Source organism: Brachionichthys hirsutus, chromosome 19, assembly GCF_040956055.1.
Source record: "Brachionichthys hirsutus isolate HB-005 chromosome 19, CSIRO-AGI_Bhir_v1, whole genome shotgun sequence".
In the NCBI taxonomy this organism is placed as follows: domain Eukaryota; kingdom Metazoa; phylum Chordata; class Actinopteri; order Lophiiformes; family Brachionichthyidae; genus Brachionichthys; species Brachionichthys hirsutus.
Genome location: NC_090915.1, coordinates 7,959,960 through 7,977,098, shown reverse-complemented (window position 1 = coordinate 7,977,098; position 17,139 = coordinate 7,959,960). Strand labels below are relative to the sequence as shown.

Below are 17,139 nucleotides of genomic sequence, written 5' to 3'. Positions count from 1 at the left end.
TTGCAGTTCTGCTCGTCTGAACAGCGAGAGCATCATGTGCTCGAGTCTGTTGAACCAGTAAGACTGACGACAGGGCTCTTCGCCAACAACCTAGGAACCAAAGTACTCTTTCAAATGCTGCGCAATAGGGACCTGCGTCTGAAACACCACCTAAGTGGCAAGCTGAATCCATTTTAAGGGGCGGCATCCTTTGAGGGACCCAGTCCACCGATTCCTGTCCCTCGGCGACCACAGTCACAAAGGCCAAACCGGAATAGGACGATCAGCAGCGCCGGAAATGACTGAAATCGCCTATGTGCAATGATGTTGGGATAGGGTGGACTACGCCGGACCCATTTGGTAGATCCTTGGTTAACCCGCTAAAATGGGCCAGGCCTGGTCGCCACAGCGACGGGTTCAGGCAGCAGACGCAGCCTTCGGAGGACGCAAATCAGGACGCGGCTTCGGCGTCTCCTCGAACCTTCAAGGCTCCACACGGCGGTAGAATGAAAGTCTGAGCATAATGCCTCACAACAACGAAGCACTGCTGATGCATTTCATAATTCATGCAGCCGCTGCAAGAAAAGCGTTCATGCAAGGACAACACAAGCAATCCTGCTTGCCTTTTACTGTAAGGAGCCAGAGTCATATCATATTATATCTATTTGTCCCGCCTTCCTAATGTTGCTTTGTCAGTACACAACAGGGCAAAGCAAGAAGCAGAATATTATCATGGCAGAAGCTGTTTGTGGGGAGGTAAAGGTGAACGGATGTTGGTTTCTTCGTTCCTTCACCTGAACCTTTTTTCTGTGCAACGAACCCACCCTTCAGAGCTGAGGCGGATGCTTGGGAAACACTCGCACTTGATAAGGAGGATATTACGAAAGATTTTGTTGATCAGGTATATGGATTTGTTTTAGGGCCACTTCAATCTCAGTCCTATAAGAGCGCTCAATAAATCAATGACTTTCATCAAACAATTGTGAATTATGAAGCATCAAGTGTGCTCTGTGATAGGAGAGTGTCAGCGAGGATGAAGGGAAAGGTCTAAAAGACAGTGGTGAGGACAGCCATGATGGACAGCTTGGAGACAGTGGCTCAGAGGAAAAGACAGGAGGCGGAGCTAGAAGTGGAGGAGATGAAGGTGCTGAGGTTCTCCTTGAGAGTGACTAGGTTGGATAGGATTAGAAATGAGACAATAAGAGGGACAGTGAAGGTCAGACGTTTTGGAGACAAGATCAGAGAGACCAGACTTTGTTGGTTTGGACATGTCCAGAGGAGAGACAGGGACTATATCGGTAGAAGGATGCTGAGGATGGAACTAACAGGGAACAGGGCTAAAGGTCGACCCAGGAGGAGATACATGGACGTGGTGAGGGAGGACATGAGAGTGGCTGGTGTTGGGGAGGACGATGCAAAGGACAGGGTGAAGTGGAGAAGGTTGATTTGCTGTGGCAACCCCTAGTCAAAAGAAGAAGAAGAAGAAAGAAGCTAGCGTCAAACTAACCCTAACCCTCTTTTCAACTAAAGAAAAAACCATAATGTTTTTAAAATGCCCACTTCAAGTCAAATTGAAACCGACATTACAAATTAAAGATCCGAGAACGGAAGCGTCGCATACGAAGTTCTCACACACAAGCTTGAGCCTCATTCCTGCCAAAAACATCACAGTGTTCTAATGAGGATATGGGCTCTGGTAAGGGCCTTTAAACACACACACACACACACACACAGCTGCCCTTCACAGTACGCGCCTGAGGGTGTGACAGGCAGGCACGCCAAAAGAGGATTTGTGGTGAAAAGCTTTTGGGAGGAGGGCGAGAGGGAAGAGAGAGATAGGAGGAGTGGAGAAAAGGGGATTACATGGTGAATATTTCAATAATATTACATAGCAATTGGCTTTGGCTCTGTCAGCATGGACAGACAGACACACACACACACACACGGGATTCAGCAGGGGCACATTTTTTAACTCAGCAGTGACAAGACAGGTCGAGCAGTGATAGAGAACTTCCATACAAAGTCAAAGAAGCTGCTTCAAAATTTGCAACAAAAGGCAACAAGTCAATTTCCCCCCTTTTCAATTTAAGATAAGTAAAAAGCAATAACAGAACTCATTTAGAGTAGATCCAACAATCTGACTCATAGGAAGTGTAGAAAAAACTAGTATGTATGTTGTGCTAATTGTTAGCAGGATTATATTATTATTATTTCATTAAACTTGGTGGAATGGATGGGCAGATGACGAGGAGGAATGCCTCAAACTTTATAGCGGATCTAAATGAAGAGGCAGAAGTAGGAATCGGTTTTCCTATCTTTAAAATTGAGAGATTTCCTTGAGATCATTTCTATTATGCGTAGGCTGCGTGATGGATTTTGTGCAAACATTGGTAGATTTGGCATGTAGAAAAAAAGATCCATTAAGATTTGAGTGGATCTCAATGCTGGGTGATTTATGTTCAGGTTAATCACACATACGCTACAGATCGGATTGCCTTGAAACAATTATTATTAGAAGAAAACCACCATCAGTAAAATATCATTTTGCTTTTCCATCAACTAATAATGACAATGTGATTCCAGGTTTTCATTATCAAGGAGTCACGGGAGTTCAAACTATTACAGGACAGTGACATAGGGGCACGCCAAAGTGTAATCTTATCTTTGCTTTTAGATGCAATATCATAATTAAAAAAGAAAAAAAAAGCTGCCTTGTGTCTCTCCGATTGCTGTCTAGTTTATTACTGTAAAACTGTCTAGAAATATATAAGGTGAGGTAATACAGAAAAGAAAGGTCACCGGCGGTGTCGGTTCCATTTCTGTTATTAAACTGTGACTGTACTCCCGGGAAGAGGGCGAGACATAGATCAAATAAAGCCGGTCAGTTTAATATGTTTGTAATAATAAAGTGATTGTATGTGTTCATAATAACTCGAGCTATGCGATGATGTCATTGCCCAATATTGTATTTTTTCCCCATTAACAAAAATGCTATAAATAACCCCTGTTTTTCAGCATTTAAAATGAGCAATATTAAATCTGATACCGACTTGAAAGTCAGATTTTAGCAGTGTAATTTGGACTTCTAAAAGCATCATTTTTTTTACTTACTACAATGAACTTGGACGGAGTTCCCATCTCCTCGCACTTTATTTCATGTAAAACTAAAAGGAAATAATGTTTAGCCACTCAAGGATGGAGAATTTATTCCTTCCTTAAAAAAAAACATTGCGTACTTTAAAAGGAAAAAAAAGGGAGTACACAAGAGCTATGGGACATTTATTTCTTACATTGTACGGCCATTACTTGCCCACTTTTACCACCAGGTGAATACAGAAAACATTTGCACGGGCAGACATTTGGTTCACGGTGTAGAGTGTGGGAGTGGAGGGCAGGGAGGTGCCGTGTCGCCAGGCTGGAGGTCGACAGCAACATTCCAGATACAGCAGGGCTGACAGAACGCTAAAGGACAGAGGGGCCACATGCTGGTCGGGCCAGCGGGGAACGAAGCTGCAGCACGATTGGCAGAGGGAAATGGGGGCGGGGCAGTGAGAGTGGCTCACAAAAAAACAAAGTGTGTATTTTATATGCACGTCTCTATCTAGTGAGGGCTTTAACAACTGCCGGAGGCCAGAGGGCTGGAAGCACTGAGTGTAATGCACACACAATGGTTAAGCTGCATATCTGTGTGTGTGTGTGTGTGTGTGTGTGCGTGCATGTGTGCGTTCATAGTTAGCATGCTGCAGTCTAGACCAGGGGATCAAGTGTAATCTCTACCCACCGGTACAGTTGATGAGCTGAGGTCACACACAAGCTTTACATCAGTAGTAATCGTGTAACGACACACTCATAAATTCAATGTTTTGGTTGAGATTGCAGGTTTAAAAACTCAAGTGTGAGCATTGATCTAGACGGGTTTTGTACGTTATTAATAAAAGGTAATAATAATAATGGCAAACAAAAAAAGATGTCTGAAGTGGAGGCAGTTTCTCCTGCTGTGGTTAATGGCCCCCGCATGAACAGAACAATCTCCAGTCATTAGTGCAGCAAACAGCCAAGATGCCGTCAGCATTTACAGTCACACCATCCGGAGAAACACAGATTATTATCCGCTAGGTTCATCATCGAGTATGAACGACATGCTGGGAAGCTCATCTGGTAGCGACAAAGTCTTTAGCATGTAAAAGCATTTAGGATTAAATTCATTTTCATCAATAGGAATTGCAGCTGAAAGGACAGCAGCAATTTAAGAAAGCAGGACTATGAATGCAGTTAGAACAAATAGTACACAGACAGTACACACATTACTGCACTTGACAGGCTGTGTTCAATAATAAACTGACCAATCAATATTAGCCTGCAGTTTCATAGATTCCCACAGTTTGTAAACAAATCCAAGATGCAGGAAATGAAGTAATTATTTTCCTTTACAATAGAAATGCTGCTGCTATATAACTCAGCATTCAGGCGGCTGCTGATTAAATTACCCCCCCCCCCGGCTCACACACACACAAGCCCCGCCAACCACCACCACTGCACAGTAACCCCATGACAGATCCAATTAAACTAGAAACAAAACACTTCGCCCCAAACACGAGCAGATATGCCTCCAAAACCAGGAAGAAAGCGAGCCGAGAATCACGGCTTCCTGGAGAACCGTCTTTACTTTTCTTGTTGCGTTGCGTCTGATCTGCCAACAAGCTCAGAGTGTCTCCGGTGTCATCCTGACAAAATGTCCCGCAGCCACGGGGGGGGGGGGGGGGGGGGGGAAGGTGGGACACGCCAAGAGCCAACATCAGGATTAGTGGCCTGAACCACATGCACAAACAACTCTGTGGCTGTTTACAGCTATAATTACAACACAGTCTGCGCGAAGAGAAGAGAAGAGAAGAGAAGAGAAGAGGTTCCACCTCAGCCCTGAACAGAACGACAACCCCGGGCAGTAACATCTTCGGGGTACACCAGCTCCTATTATCTCATCTATTAAGCAGTTCCCTTTATGCATTCTCTTCTTTTATCATCCCGTGACTCCCTCTGCAAGGAGCTCGAGGAAAGCCCCTTAAAACAAATGTCATTTAGTTTCTCTTTGGAAAATCGACAGAGAAAGCACAAGCCTTTTGCTAATATTAAATAGCAAGCACGAATGACGGGGGGGGGGGGTCAGATATTAGGTTTCAAGCACGAAGACAGAATTAGACCAAAGTAAAGCTGATACACTCTGCTGCACCCATCACACACTTTTTAAGTCTCACTAAAGCGTGTCCCTCTCTCTCTCTTTCTCTCTCTCTCTCTATCCCTCCGTCTCTAGCCATGCAGTGAATCAATCCGTCCATCTGACAGCACTGCACAACAAATATGATACCGCCGATCTGCCAGCGATGTAGCAGGACGGCTGACATTACCAGCTGCCAAGACCGGCGATGTGAGCGCACCTCCCTCAAATACACACACACACACACACACACATGCATGAATGAATGTGCACAACATGAGGGAACGTGGATCAAAAACACTTCTGCTCCTCCGTTTCTGCATCACACACATCGACGGCCACTCACCTGCACCTGCATGAACGATCCCCGGTAGAAGCAGCATGCTGCAGCCGACAGGGCGCTCCACAGACTACACCTCTCCGTCATGGTGGGCACACGCACACACACACACACACACGTGCACACACCTTCTTTTGCTACCTTTTCTTAAACCTGTCCCCTCTGGTTCCTTCCTCCTCTTCCTCTACCTCACTTCTCCCACGTCTGGTCTGATTTCTCGCTTCCCCCCCTCGGGGAGTCCAATCCGAACCCCAGCCCCTGGGCTAGACCTGTCCCACCCCTGCCAGCCTCCTTGCCTCTCTGCCCGGCTAACAGCCCCTCAACATAATGCAATTACAACAACAGCTACACCCACAGCTACAGCTTCCCAGCGGCTGCAGGTGACCTCATCAGGTATTAGCCGCTACCGCTACCATACCGGTACTGATAACACCCTGTGATATTACAGCGTCTGCCTCGCACCGGCTCCCTCACGCTTCTGCTCTCCCTTCTCTTCCTCTCACCGCACTTGCTGCACTTCATGCGCCTGCTAGGGATTACCTCATTGCTCGCTGATGAAAGGGTGGGGGGAGGGCGGACCAGAGGGATGGGAGGGAGGGAGGGAGGGTGGGCGAGAAGGATGGATGGATGGATGGATGGAGGGAGGGTGAATGCTGTTATAGGCACAGGCAGAAAGAGGTGCTGTCGAATAGCAGGCAGGAACCCCACCCACCCTCGCAGCGACCTCCGCTTCAGCGTTGAGACAATGCTGACATGGGGTGGTGGTCGGGGTGGGATGATGGAGGGGGTGAAAGACGGAGCAAGAGAGGGAGGAGGAGGGAGAGGAGGAAACAAACCTCAATGAAAAGATGAAGAAGATGCTGGCAGAAGGAGAAAGTGAGGAGTGGAGCCTCCCACAGGAATTTTAACCTTTCTTTTCCCATGAAAGGAACCCAACAGGGGTGCCCCCCCCCCCCCCCCCCACACACACACACACACTCCATACACACACACAATTACATGCAAATCCGCACTTTTTATTCCACCTTCAAGTTGACACAGAGAGAGAAATCCCACTACATATTATTAGAAGTCACAAACATGCATCTTTTAGCTGCTGTAGTGAAATAATGTTGCTAGAAATGCTATTGTGAGTGTGTGTGGGTGTAGGTGTGAGTGTGTGTGCGCGCGTGTGTGTGCGCGTGTGGCAGAACATAATGATGCGTCTCCAAAAAACCATGCAGGCAGCAGCTAGACAGCTCATTATGAACTGAAACACACAGGCAGGTGTTTCAAGGATAACACGGCTTGATTTTCACTGGCCCATTTCACACACACACACACACACACACACACACACACACACACACACACCATGAGGGGTGGGGCTCCGTCTCCAGAGGCCTGAGTAAGTGACATCATTAAAGGACGCTTCGCCATAGCAACACTGCGAGAGCCCTGTGCTGACAGCATCCAAAATTCTGACACTGCATTTGGTGGGGTCTGCACCACCACACAGAGACAAAGCCCGAGAGGGGTGGGGGTGGGGGTGGGGGTCATTTGTGTGACCAGATTCTAGGTCACACAAAACTCTCATTTTCTCACAGCGACTTTGAGGTCATCTTTGAACCCCAAACAGTATCAGATGATGCTGTAATCACTTTGCTAATCTGTCTCTTGAATCCATGCTACTAGGTCACAGGCGGAGGGACAATGTTGACAGATAAGGAGCCGCGGGACACAGGGCAGATTCATTTACCGCAGTATCTCCTCTTAATGTAATCTCAAACTATTCAACGCTGGATTAGACAGATTACGCAGTGGGGACACAAATAATCTGATACGAGGGGCTCTGTGCTTTTCTTTCCTCAACTAAACAGTCTCAACATGTAGTGTTAGATCTGGCTCACACACAAACACACAGCCCGAATTCATGAGTGGATAGAAGCAGAGGTTGAATAAAAAAAAAAAAGTGTATCCAAGGATACAGAAGAGCCCGTTATTCTAAGAAAAAAAAACAGAATCTGAGCAAATTGATACGGTAACTATACCATTATACTTTAAGACAGAGGCTTTATATTCAACCCGTCTAAACATATTTTGACTTTCACCTGTGAATAATCCTGCCAGGAGCATAGCCTTTTATGCGTCACTCTCCATCCTCAGATGAATTAGTTTGAGTCAAACAGATGTCAGAAGTTCTGCTGTGCAGCAGCCGATTCATCCCAACTGAGCCAGACTGCGTTCTCTGAAAATGTTGGATGGAACACTCGGTGGCTGACGACAGAAGTTTGCTTGTTTCCACCGATTTCCCTTTTACATCCACGAAAAGGAAAGGATTTATTGAAATGCCAACAAAATATATTATATATAAATAGCACTCAGATGGTGCAAACCTCTGCCGGGGTCGGAACATTTGGTTCCAGTCGTGATTTTCAAAAGTAGTTCATACCAATTTCAATTTAGTTACTGATCACTCATTGTTTTTCCTCGAGTTGCACCCGAGATATTTAAAATAAAATAAAAAGTCAAAGGATTTTAAATGAAATTGAAAACTCTGCAAAGGAAATGATCTTATTCTCAGGTTTAGTTTGGTTGGTCTTGATATTTGGAGACACATTTCCGTGCACACGTTCAGATGCTACAACACTGAAGTTGCCGATGCGCCTCAGATAAGCGAGTGTTACCGGTTCACAGCTGTGCAGACACATTCTAGAAAGTATTTTCTATCGTCAGGTCTGTGATCTGAGTGTCTTCTAGTTATTGTGATCTATACAAATGCACTCCTCGTTGTAACACACATTGTAAGAAACATCAATCCTCAGCTTTTCATTTGAAGTGTTTGAATTCATAAATTAGCCCGAAAGAACGATGCTTCTCGTAGTTTCTCTTTTCTCATCTTATCCCTTATCCTGGAAGCTTGTATTCACTTGTTCCTCCGTTATTCCCACATCAACTCATCTCCATGCACTATCGAATCCAACCTTTCCCCGACCCGTCTGCCCTCCCCTCGCTCCCTCCATACCCAGGTCCTCTCATCCCCAGGCTAACCTCCTCCTCCTTGTCCTCTCTGATCCCTGTCGTTCCCTCCCGTCTCCACCCTGTCCTCCCTTCTCTCTCCTCCATGGCTGCTCCTCCACTCCTCCTCTCCTCCCAGACCTCGATCTCTTCATCTCCTCTCCAGCTTGGAGGCGGGCGGTCTTCAGTTAAATATTAATTAGTGATTCCCGTCCCACAGGCTGATAGGGAGCACAATGGAGAATCCCTGCATGTGCCTGCAAGCGTCTCATTAATGAAAAGAGTGTGTCCGTGTGTCCGTGTGTGTGTGCGTGTGTGAGATAGATACACACAGCGAGGCTGATCGAGATTACATGAACACACACATCTTTATACGTGCACACGCGTGTTTCTAAAACAAAGGGTGGACTCTCTAGGGGGTTTGGAGGGTACGGCTAATGATGTGTGTGTGTGTGTCTGATTGTCATCGGTGTGTTTTCACAGACCGGTTAATCCACATGATAGGTGTTTCAAAGCGCGTTTGAAACATTAGCCTTCAATGAAGACGCAGCAGAGTGAGAGGCCTGATGGAAACGCCGCCGCTTTGTCTGCAAAGATGTGAAAAAAAACATTCATTTCGGTGTGAAATAGCGCAATTAAAAATCAAACGTCCTGCTTTAATCTCATTATATTGACTTAATGTGATCGTGGATGCGTTGCTGTAGCAACGAGACCTTTCTTTAGGGTGAATGATGCAGTGTGAAATAACGTTTTTATGGAGAGATCAATGTGTCATCATTCTCCATCACGTGCACGGGTACACCGACCTTGAAAGACGTCAGAACAACAGGAACTCCTGGGAATACAACACAACGGCTCTTTATTCCCTTTCAGTCTTTTAGAGGTTGTTTCTTTTGAGAGGTGGAAGTTTGTGGCAAAATTCCAGTACGTTTTCTTTCAGTGAATTTTGTTGAGGGTGCACTTTTGAATACTCGTCCTTGCTTTACTAAATTCTGCATCAAACATTAGGATTTGAGACTTTCAGGCAGGAAACATGGGGGATAGACAGGCAGCAAATGGTGACAGGGGGGTGGGGGGGTCAAACCAAACCGCTAGATGTATGGAGCTCACGCTGAGATGCACCATCTGTCCCACGACTTTTAAGACTTATAATATAATTATGATATATTTTTCAGTGTTTAATGACTTTGACACTCTAATCATCATTAAAAGGACAGCTAGATGAAGGGACCGCTACTGCAAGCTTTTCTAGCTGCACTATCAGCAGAGATTTCTGACGGCCGTGTTGGTCAATCCTCAGCAACGATTGTACGCGTGTTAAATGTGGTACACAGGATTACCCAAAGATAAAAAAAGATCATAACCTCTGGCAATATTAGAGATAGCGATTTCTAACAAGCATCGTCTTCTAGCAACACAGGAAACAGATCCAGTTGAAATCGGGGTAGATTTTCACAACGAAACCATTTTGTTTTTGGACCCTTCCAATAATCTCTCTCTGATCACCTCCATAAAGGAGGTTCTGTTTTTTTGCTGCCTTTACCCAGACACTGTGGAATTGGTAGTGGACAAACCCGATTTGTTGTATCTTCAAAAGCTCTGGATCTAGATCCAGAAAAAAACCACCATTACTGAAAGTGATGTTTTTAGTGAATAACTTCTAAACTAATAATATAAACGTGAATCCAGTTTCTAATATGCAGCAGTACTATAGGTGTGCAAATGTGTGTTGGTCTGTGTGCACGGAGAAGGAACAGCAACTAGAGACCGTTTACACCCCCTCTAATTTTCAGAGGCGCCACATTAAGTCACTATACTGTAATAATCCCCCCCCCCCCCCACACACACACACAAGAAATCTCCTTAATTTAATCAGGCAGCACACAGACACACAGATTTAGGAAATTGAAACCATTCACATAATCACACACACAGCACAGATACACAGCTGAACCCCTCCACACACGTGCACGTGCCAACACCCCCATACACATTTTTATGGACTGTGCCTAGCACCAGACATGCTAATAAGCCTCATATGAACCAAACCCCTCCTGCTCCTCCCATCAAAGTAGCTTCAAACCAGCCAAAGGAGACAAAGCAGGGCTGGGCCGAAGTATAAAACAAACACGCAGTCGCAGCTCCAGTGGCCACATGAACACTTTAGACTCACTGCAGATGTTAATTAGCTGCTCAATAACAATGTGGTCCCACCGACCCAGCCGTTAAACAGCGTTTTAAATATATGTCAATGAAAGACACAAAACCAGTCAACACAGCCTGACCAGCGCCGCATTATAAATAAATGGTTTTATATTTTATAAACGGGACAAAAGGAGCAAACAGATGTTGGTACGTTTCTTCCTTATTTGGTGATTTAAGGACTTTCATATCAGACTGGTTTATGTGTCCTTCTCTGTATCGGTATGGCTTCATGAACACGTGCATGCATATTTACATACATGCACTCGGAGCATCACTGGGCCATTCCTTCCCATTATAACAGGAAACACTCAGGCCAACTCCTGATTTAAACATCAGCCTGTCATAAATGTTTCAGAGAAATTGCGGGAGATGGAGGCGGGCTGCTGGGAGCTTTCAGAGGCCGGGTGGGGCCGGCGGCGGTGATGGGAGCGGTTGTTGGAGTGCTTTAGAGCAAGGTACGGAAAGAAGGAATGCAAACATGTTCGAGGGCTTGCAGGAAAGTTTGAAACGAGATGACAATTTGTCTCTAAAGTAAAAAAGCCACACATTTCAGGCAACATTTTGTGCCGTTGTCATGCTGGTGTTAATGGGATGGGGCGGGGCACCCCCCCCCCCCCTACCCCACCGGTAATCACTGAAGAATTGACTTGTGCATGCTGATGAATTACAATAAGAGCATTTGCAGCACTGACAGAGTCTCGTCTGTGTTTTATCAGCTGCCCTGAGACACACCCAGACCCCATTCCTCTGCATTAAAAATTCACATGACTGGAACATTAACCTTCAGGGTCAATGCTTTAAATCACACGGCTACATATTTAATGATATATGTAAGGAACACGGTGGCTTAATACCGCGGACTGGTTATAAACGGCGTGTGAAGAAACTGACTTCCCATCTGTGATGAGAACTCACGTCTCAGACTGTAATAAAAATTCATGAGCTCAAAAACAAGAGTGCAAATGTTAGAGGCGTTTGTGCTTTACGTGTCGTCTCTGTGAAAAGCGGGGGGGGGGGGGATTTAACTGAAGTCGATTTGATGTGGTCAGGTGGAGTTGGCCATATTTGTTTTACAAAAGAAATACGGGTCAGGGTCATGGGAAGAAGCTTTTACCGCCCCGCCTTCGATGTAAAATCAATACATCAACATACCCCAGAAGCCCAGTTTGCTTCAGGCTTTCCTTCTCTACCTCCTTTCCATCCTTCCATCATGAGCTTTCCATTCCTGTTCTCACCCCCCCACTTCTCTCCCAGTCCAATATCTGCATCAATACATGATTGTGACATACAGATAACATGAATCATCCACCTCCAAGGTCATGAAACAGCCTCCGCTGCTCTGATTCTGGAGTTCACAGCTTGAGCATGTTGCGCCACCTACTGGCTGAGGCGCAGACTGCTTCTCGTTCCTGGGCGGCGCTGACGTCGTCGCTTCGCTTCAAATTCAATTAGCTAAATGGCAGACAGAATTAGGCTAAATGCAGAGTGAAGTGACTGAAATGAGCATAACTGCTAAAGACTTGGCTCCAATAATCAACAGTAATTACATCAGAGCGCTCAGAACAAAATACACATAAATCTAATTTAATAATGGGGGGGGGGGCGTTCAAACTGATGGAGACTGGAGTCTGGTGTCTCAAGCATCACACTGGCAGGCGTAGAAAGCGCCCAGTCGCCCTAAAGAGGCGCCGTCACTCACTCTCTTTATTAAAAAAGGATTACAAATCCACGTTTGTACCTACACAACATCATCATTCTTTTATGAAACATCTTGAAGACACAGATAAATATTTATTTTATTTTTTTAAACACAGGTGATTAAACATCATCTAAATCTTGCATGCGGAGGTAAAACGACGACGACTCGACCTTTACCTCCACTCAGACCGAACAGCTCTAGACTTTAACGGCACAAAACTCATCTTCCCGCCAAGATTCACGGAAAACCATTCAGTGAGTTTTGAGTGGCTCTACTGACAACCTACTACTACTACTACTACTACTACTACAGTTTCGGCTTGTCCCCTGAGGGGTTGCCACAGCAAACCAACCTTCTCCACTTCACCCTGTCCTTTGCATCGTCCTCCCCAACACCAGCCACTCTCATGTCCTCCCTCACTACGTCCATGTATCTCCTCCTGGGTCGACCTCTGGCCCTGCTCCATCCTCAATAACTCTTCCATTCCCTCTTCTCTCACTGTTTATATACCCGTCTTCCTCCTCTTCCTTATCTCTGTCTTCAACCCACAGTAATCCAATTTCCAGCAGCGTCCTGCAAGTTAGCAGCGCTGACGGCGGTCGTTGTAAACCCGGGCATCAACCGATCCGGGGTGACTTTCTAATTTAACGTTAAAGTTTGGCAAAGTTTTACACTGGATGCAATTCCTGCCACAGCCCTCTGCATTTATCTGGGCTTATGATCGGCCCAAGAGCGACACGGACACTAACCTCTGATAAGCACGAGGCTCTACTGACAATCTGACAGCCAACAAACTGCCACAGGTGTAAAGGCAGCCTGTTTGGTGGAGGTTAAAAAGACTGGATCAAAATCTACATTATTATTATGGTAGGAAAAAATAGCTGAAAAGAGGGAGGACATTTCCAAAGTACTAAATATTCAAGGACAAAAAAAAAAAACACACAGCGGAGAACAAGACAAGCATAGCTGGAAAAAGCAGACGTACCTGGACGCCCGCCACTCGGCTCCCTGGTGACTCCATGTGGCTGGAAAAAAAAAGGGACAGGACGTAAAAGAGAATGAATGACGTTAGCTGGACAAGCCTGCAAACCTCACTCAACATTCTATGTATCGCCACACGTGCGCACGCTCGTGTTTGATCGGGCCTTGTAACAGGTGTTGTACATCACAAGAAAGGCAGATAACAAACCCCAGGCCCTTTAAATCCCGGCTTTGGCCCTTTAAATCATGGAGCTGGCCCTTTAAATCTCACACTCACGGATTGCGTGTCAAACACCCTGCTGTGCAGCACACTTGGGAGTTATTTCGCATTTAATGCTTTAAGATGTAGAGTGATCCTGAGCCAAAGGGGCAATTACACTCCCAAGTTTTAAGATCAATCATCATGGCTCATAAATGCATGCACGATGGGTCCTGGGGGGGCAGAGCTAAACCATGTTACACATGACCACAGAGAGTTCAAAGGGCCCTGCTGTGGCAGTGGACTCAGAAATGTTAATAGGCCCCCTCGAGAGAGGAGCTTTTCATTCTCAAGCGGCTGTCATGCTTTAAAAAAAAAAATGTTTTAAACAGCTGACCAAATGTAAACTATGCAGCACAACCATTTACACTAAAAGCATCAGAAAAGAAAAACATTACACACACAACCATGAAAAGTAAAAGTGAATCAGAGTTGCTGTGTATTTTAAACTTAATTTTTGAATTGTATCTTGCTAACAGACAAACAAACCCCCACCTCAGCGGAGGTGAAACTTATTTTTTTTTGCTCTCCAGCAATGAGACACATCTTAAATCCTTTTCCAGCAGACATTGACAACAATGCATATAGTCGTTTCACTTTCACTTTGAGTAGTGGCAAGACTCTTAATTTAACATCTTTAAAGCCTCTCACCTAATGTCTAATGTCTCTAGTCCATCTTTGACCCTACACAGGATAAGTGTTACAGAAGGTGGGTGGATGAGTTCTCTTCATTATATTTAATTAGAAGCATAAACCCCATAGAAATGTATTATTTTGTGCCATATACCGTATTGGCCCGAATATAACACGACCCCGGATATAGTACGACCCCCTCTTTTTCAAGACTCAAGTTTGAGAAAATACTTTTTGAACACCAATTTCAATTTTTATACAGAAAATAATTCCAGTACATCTGAAACAAATGATTATAACAATATATTCGAGAGAAAAAGCATGTTATTTTTCCACATTCAAATCATGCAAAAACTGTCTCACATCTTAATATCTGAACATTTAAATATGTGAACTAAAGTGCAATCACATTTGTAAATGAATGGCTTCTGGTTTTTAAAATGTAAATAAACCAATCTACTGTGATAAAACAACAAAATTGCAATAACTGCATTAACCATCAAAGTAAAGTTTAACTGGGGGGATCGTTGTTCTCCAGCGCCTCCGGGGTTAACTTCCAGACCACGCTGGGGACGAAGGCTGAAGCGCAGCAACACAAGATGGACGCCGGCCAGACGTGCTGAATCACTGAAGCTGCTTTATTTTACTTGCACTGTTAAACAAAACTCCGTTTTCTCCTATCGCTCGCATATCTCTGTCTCCTAGTTCTCTCTGCTGCTGCTCTGCGCGCTCTCTCTCTCTTTATCTTTCTCACACACTCGCTTGCTCCGGCGGGACACGCCCCAGCTAGACACGCGCACACACACACACACATCCACACAGACACATCTCACCACATATGAATAAGGAAAAACATCGCAATAAAATAATGATAGGCGTTCGCTTTGGCCTGGCGAGTTCAGTTCACCATTCGTTGTAACGATATCTGGCGCCATCTAGCGTTCAGAATGGGTATAATGTCTAGACCCCGAATATAACACGACCCGACTTTTTCAGCCTAATTTCAGTGCAAAAAACATCGTGTTATATTCGGGCCAATACGGTAATTAAAATTGACTTGAATCTTAACGGCTGTTTGTGATACATTTTAGGATAAATATGTTAATTCCCAAGTAAGTTATTTTCTCATTTAATTAAATAGTTCGTCACAGAATATGAAATTCCCCAAAAGTCCACACTGACCCATTTACTGTTGAATATCAGTTTTGACCGGAACGACACATTTTCCCTAAAAAACTGACCTGGACTTAAATTTAATTGTCCTGTAAGCAGGACAAACCCAAAGAGCTGGAAACGAAGGAAACAAAAGATCATTTAAGAAGCTTAAAAAATAAAAATAAAAATAAAAAACTTACCGGTCGCCAGAAAAACAGACCAAAGCTGCACTTTGAAAAGGAAAAGCAAAAGAAACGGACAGAGAGACTGAAGGAAGTGAGATTCAGTCCCAAATAAGATTTCCCACGGTCCCTCGCCTGGACTAATGAGCTCGCACTCACGCACGTGTGCGTGAGCGTGTGCGTGCACGCAAACACGCATGCAGTCATACCGTCAAATTCCACTGTAACACGATCCATGCGATCTGCTAGGAAGAAATGCTGAAGCCAGGCAGACTTTGGCACGTCATGAGTAAGGAGCCCCCCCCCCCCGCGACAAAGACGAAGAGCGGAGCTCATCATCATCATCAGTCACTTTCACTGTTTCATGATAACTACAGTCAGCCGTCTTTCCTGACTAAGATCCACATCTAAGGTCTGATGCCCATAACCCGTCTAATATAGAGCACATGTTAATTTATACAAATAAGTCAACTGAATTATTATTATTATCATTATTAACACGATGAAAAGCACCGACCGGGATTCGATCTCAGGCTGGCTATGAACAGTAGGCAGCAATCACCTGCGAGCACGGTCAGAGCTCTCCTCCGGATGTTGGATTTCTTTTGTTTCTGGTCTGGACTCAAACCCAACCTGCTCCTGAGTCTGGTCACCCTTCCTGCGGAGTGGAGGTGATGAACTCTCTCTGAAGTTCAAGTCCATGCCTGCCAGGGAGACCCCTCGCGTGTCTGCACCCTCTGGTTGAAGGGCCGCACGTCTTCCACCAGCAGCGGACCTCACGTCTTCGGACCCCTGCTCGGAGAGGCCGCCGGGGGTGTTTGTTAGTGGAGGCCTGCTCACGGGTTGATCAAGCGTGTCTTCTGCTTTGACTCTGCCGGCAGCACGGCTTGATGACGTGGCTTTGAACCTTGGGGGGCCGCGGTCTCGGTGCACTGCAGGTCGCTGCTGGCTTTGACTTCTGGTGACGCTGCTGCTGGGGCCTCCTGCTGAAAATCAGCCATGAACATGAATAACATGAATAAACTTGTCAGAGGAGCCGAGCAAAATCAACATCCTCCTTTACCTTTATTGCTCTTGTCTTTCCTCTTCATCAGCAGCCGTGGCAGCGTGCCCATGTGTGTGTAGTTCTCGCTGGAGCGGACGTAGCTGGCCGTGCGAGGACGCGTAGTCTCCATGTCGTCCATCGTCGTGTCGGCACGTGGAGCCAGGGTGGGGCCGGTGAACACGCCACGGTCATCGTATTCATCGACTGCAGGTCCCATGCCTGCGCCAGACTTTAACTGGGGGGACTCGGAGTCTGGTTTTTCAGTGGAGCGGCGGAAAGAGAGGTTGGTGAGGCTCCCGAACCACTTGAGACCTTGAGGTGGGTTCGAGAGCAGGATCAGTATGTGGTAACAACATAATGCAACTAGAACAGCACTCAGAGCACAGACCTCCGCCAAGCACCTCAGTCTCCCTATATTAGGATTTACACCAAAACTTATTATCCTGCATTTA

At 45.6% G+C, this 17,139-nt stretch overlaps 1 protein-coding gene across 1 annotated transcript in view; it reads right to left on the bottom strand.

The window, feature by feature from the left end:
• The window catches only part of sh2d3ca (SH2 domain containing 3Ca), a 36,839-nt gene extending 19,935 nt beyond the window's left edge, over window positions 1–16,904 (bottom strand). The window contains exons 1-3 of the mRNA XM_068753224.1: window positions 16,706–16,904; window positions 16,205–16,628; window positions 13,418–13,457 (exon numbers count right to left, since the gene is read on the bottom strand). Coding sequence (XP_068609325.1) covers window positions 13,418–13,457; window positions 16,205–16,628; window positions 16,706–16,904 — 663 coding nt within the window. The remainder of the gene's footprint in view (window positions 1–13,417; window positions 13,458–16,204; window positions 16,629–16,705) is intronic.
• Between the last annotated feature and the right edge of the window lie 235 nt (window positions 16,905–17,139).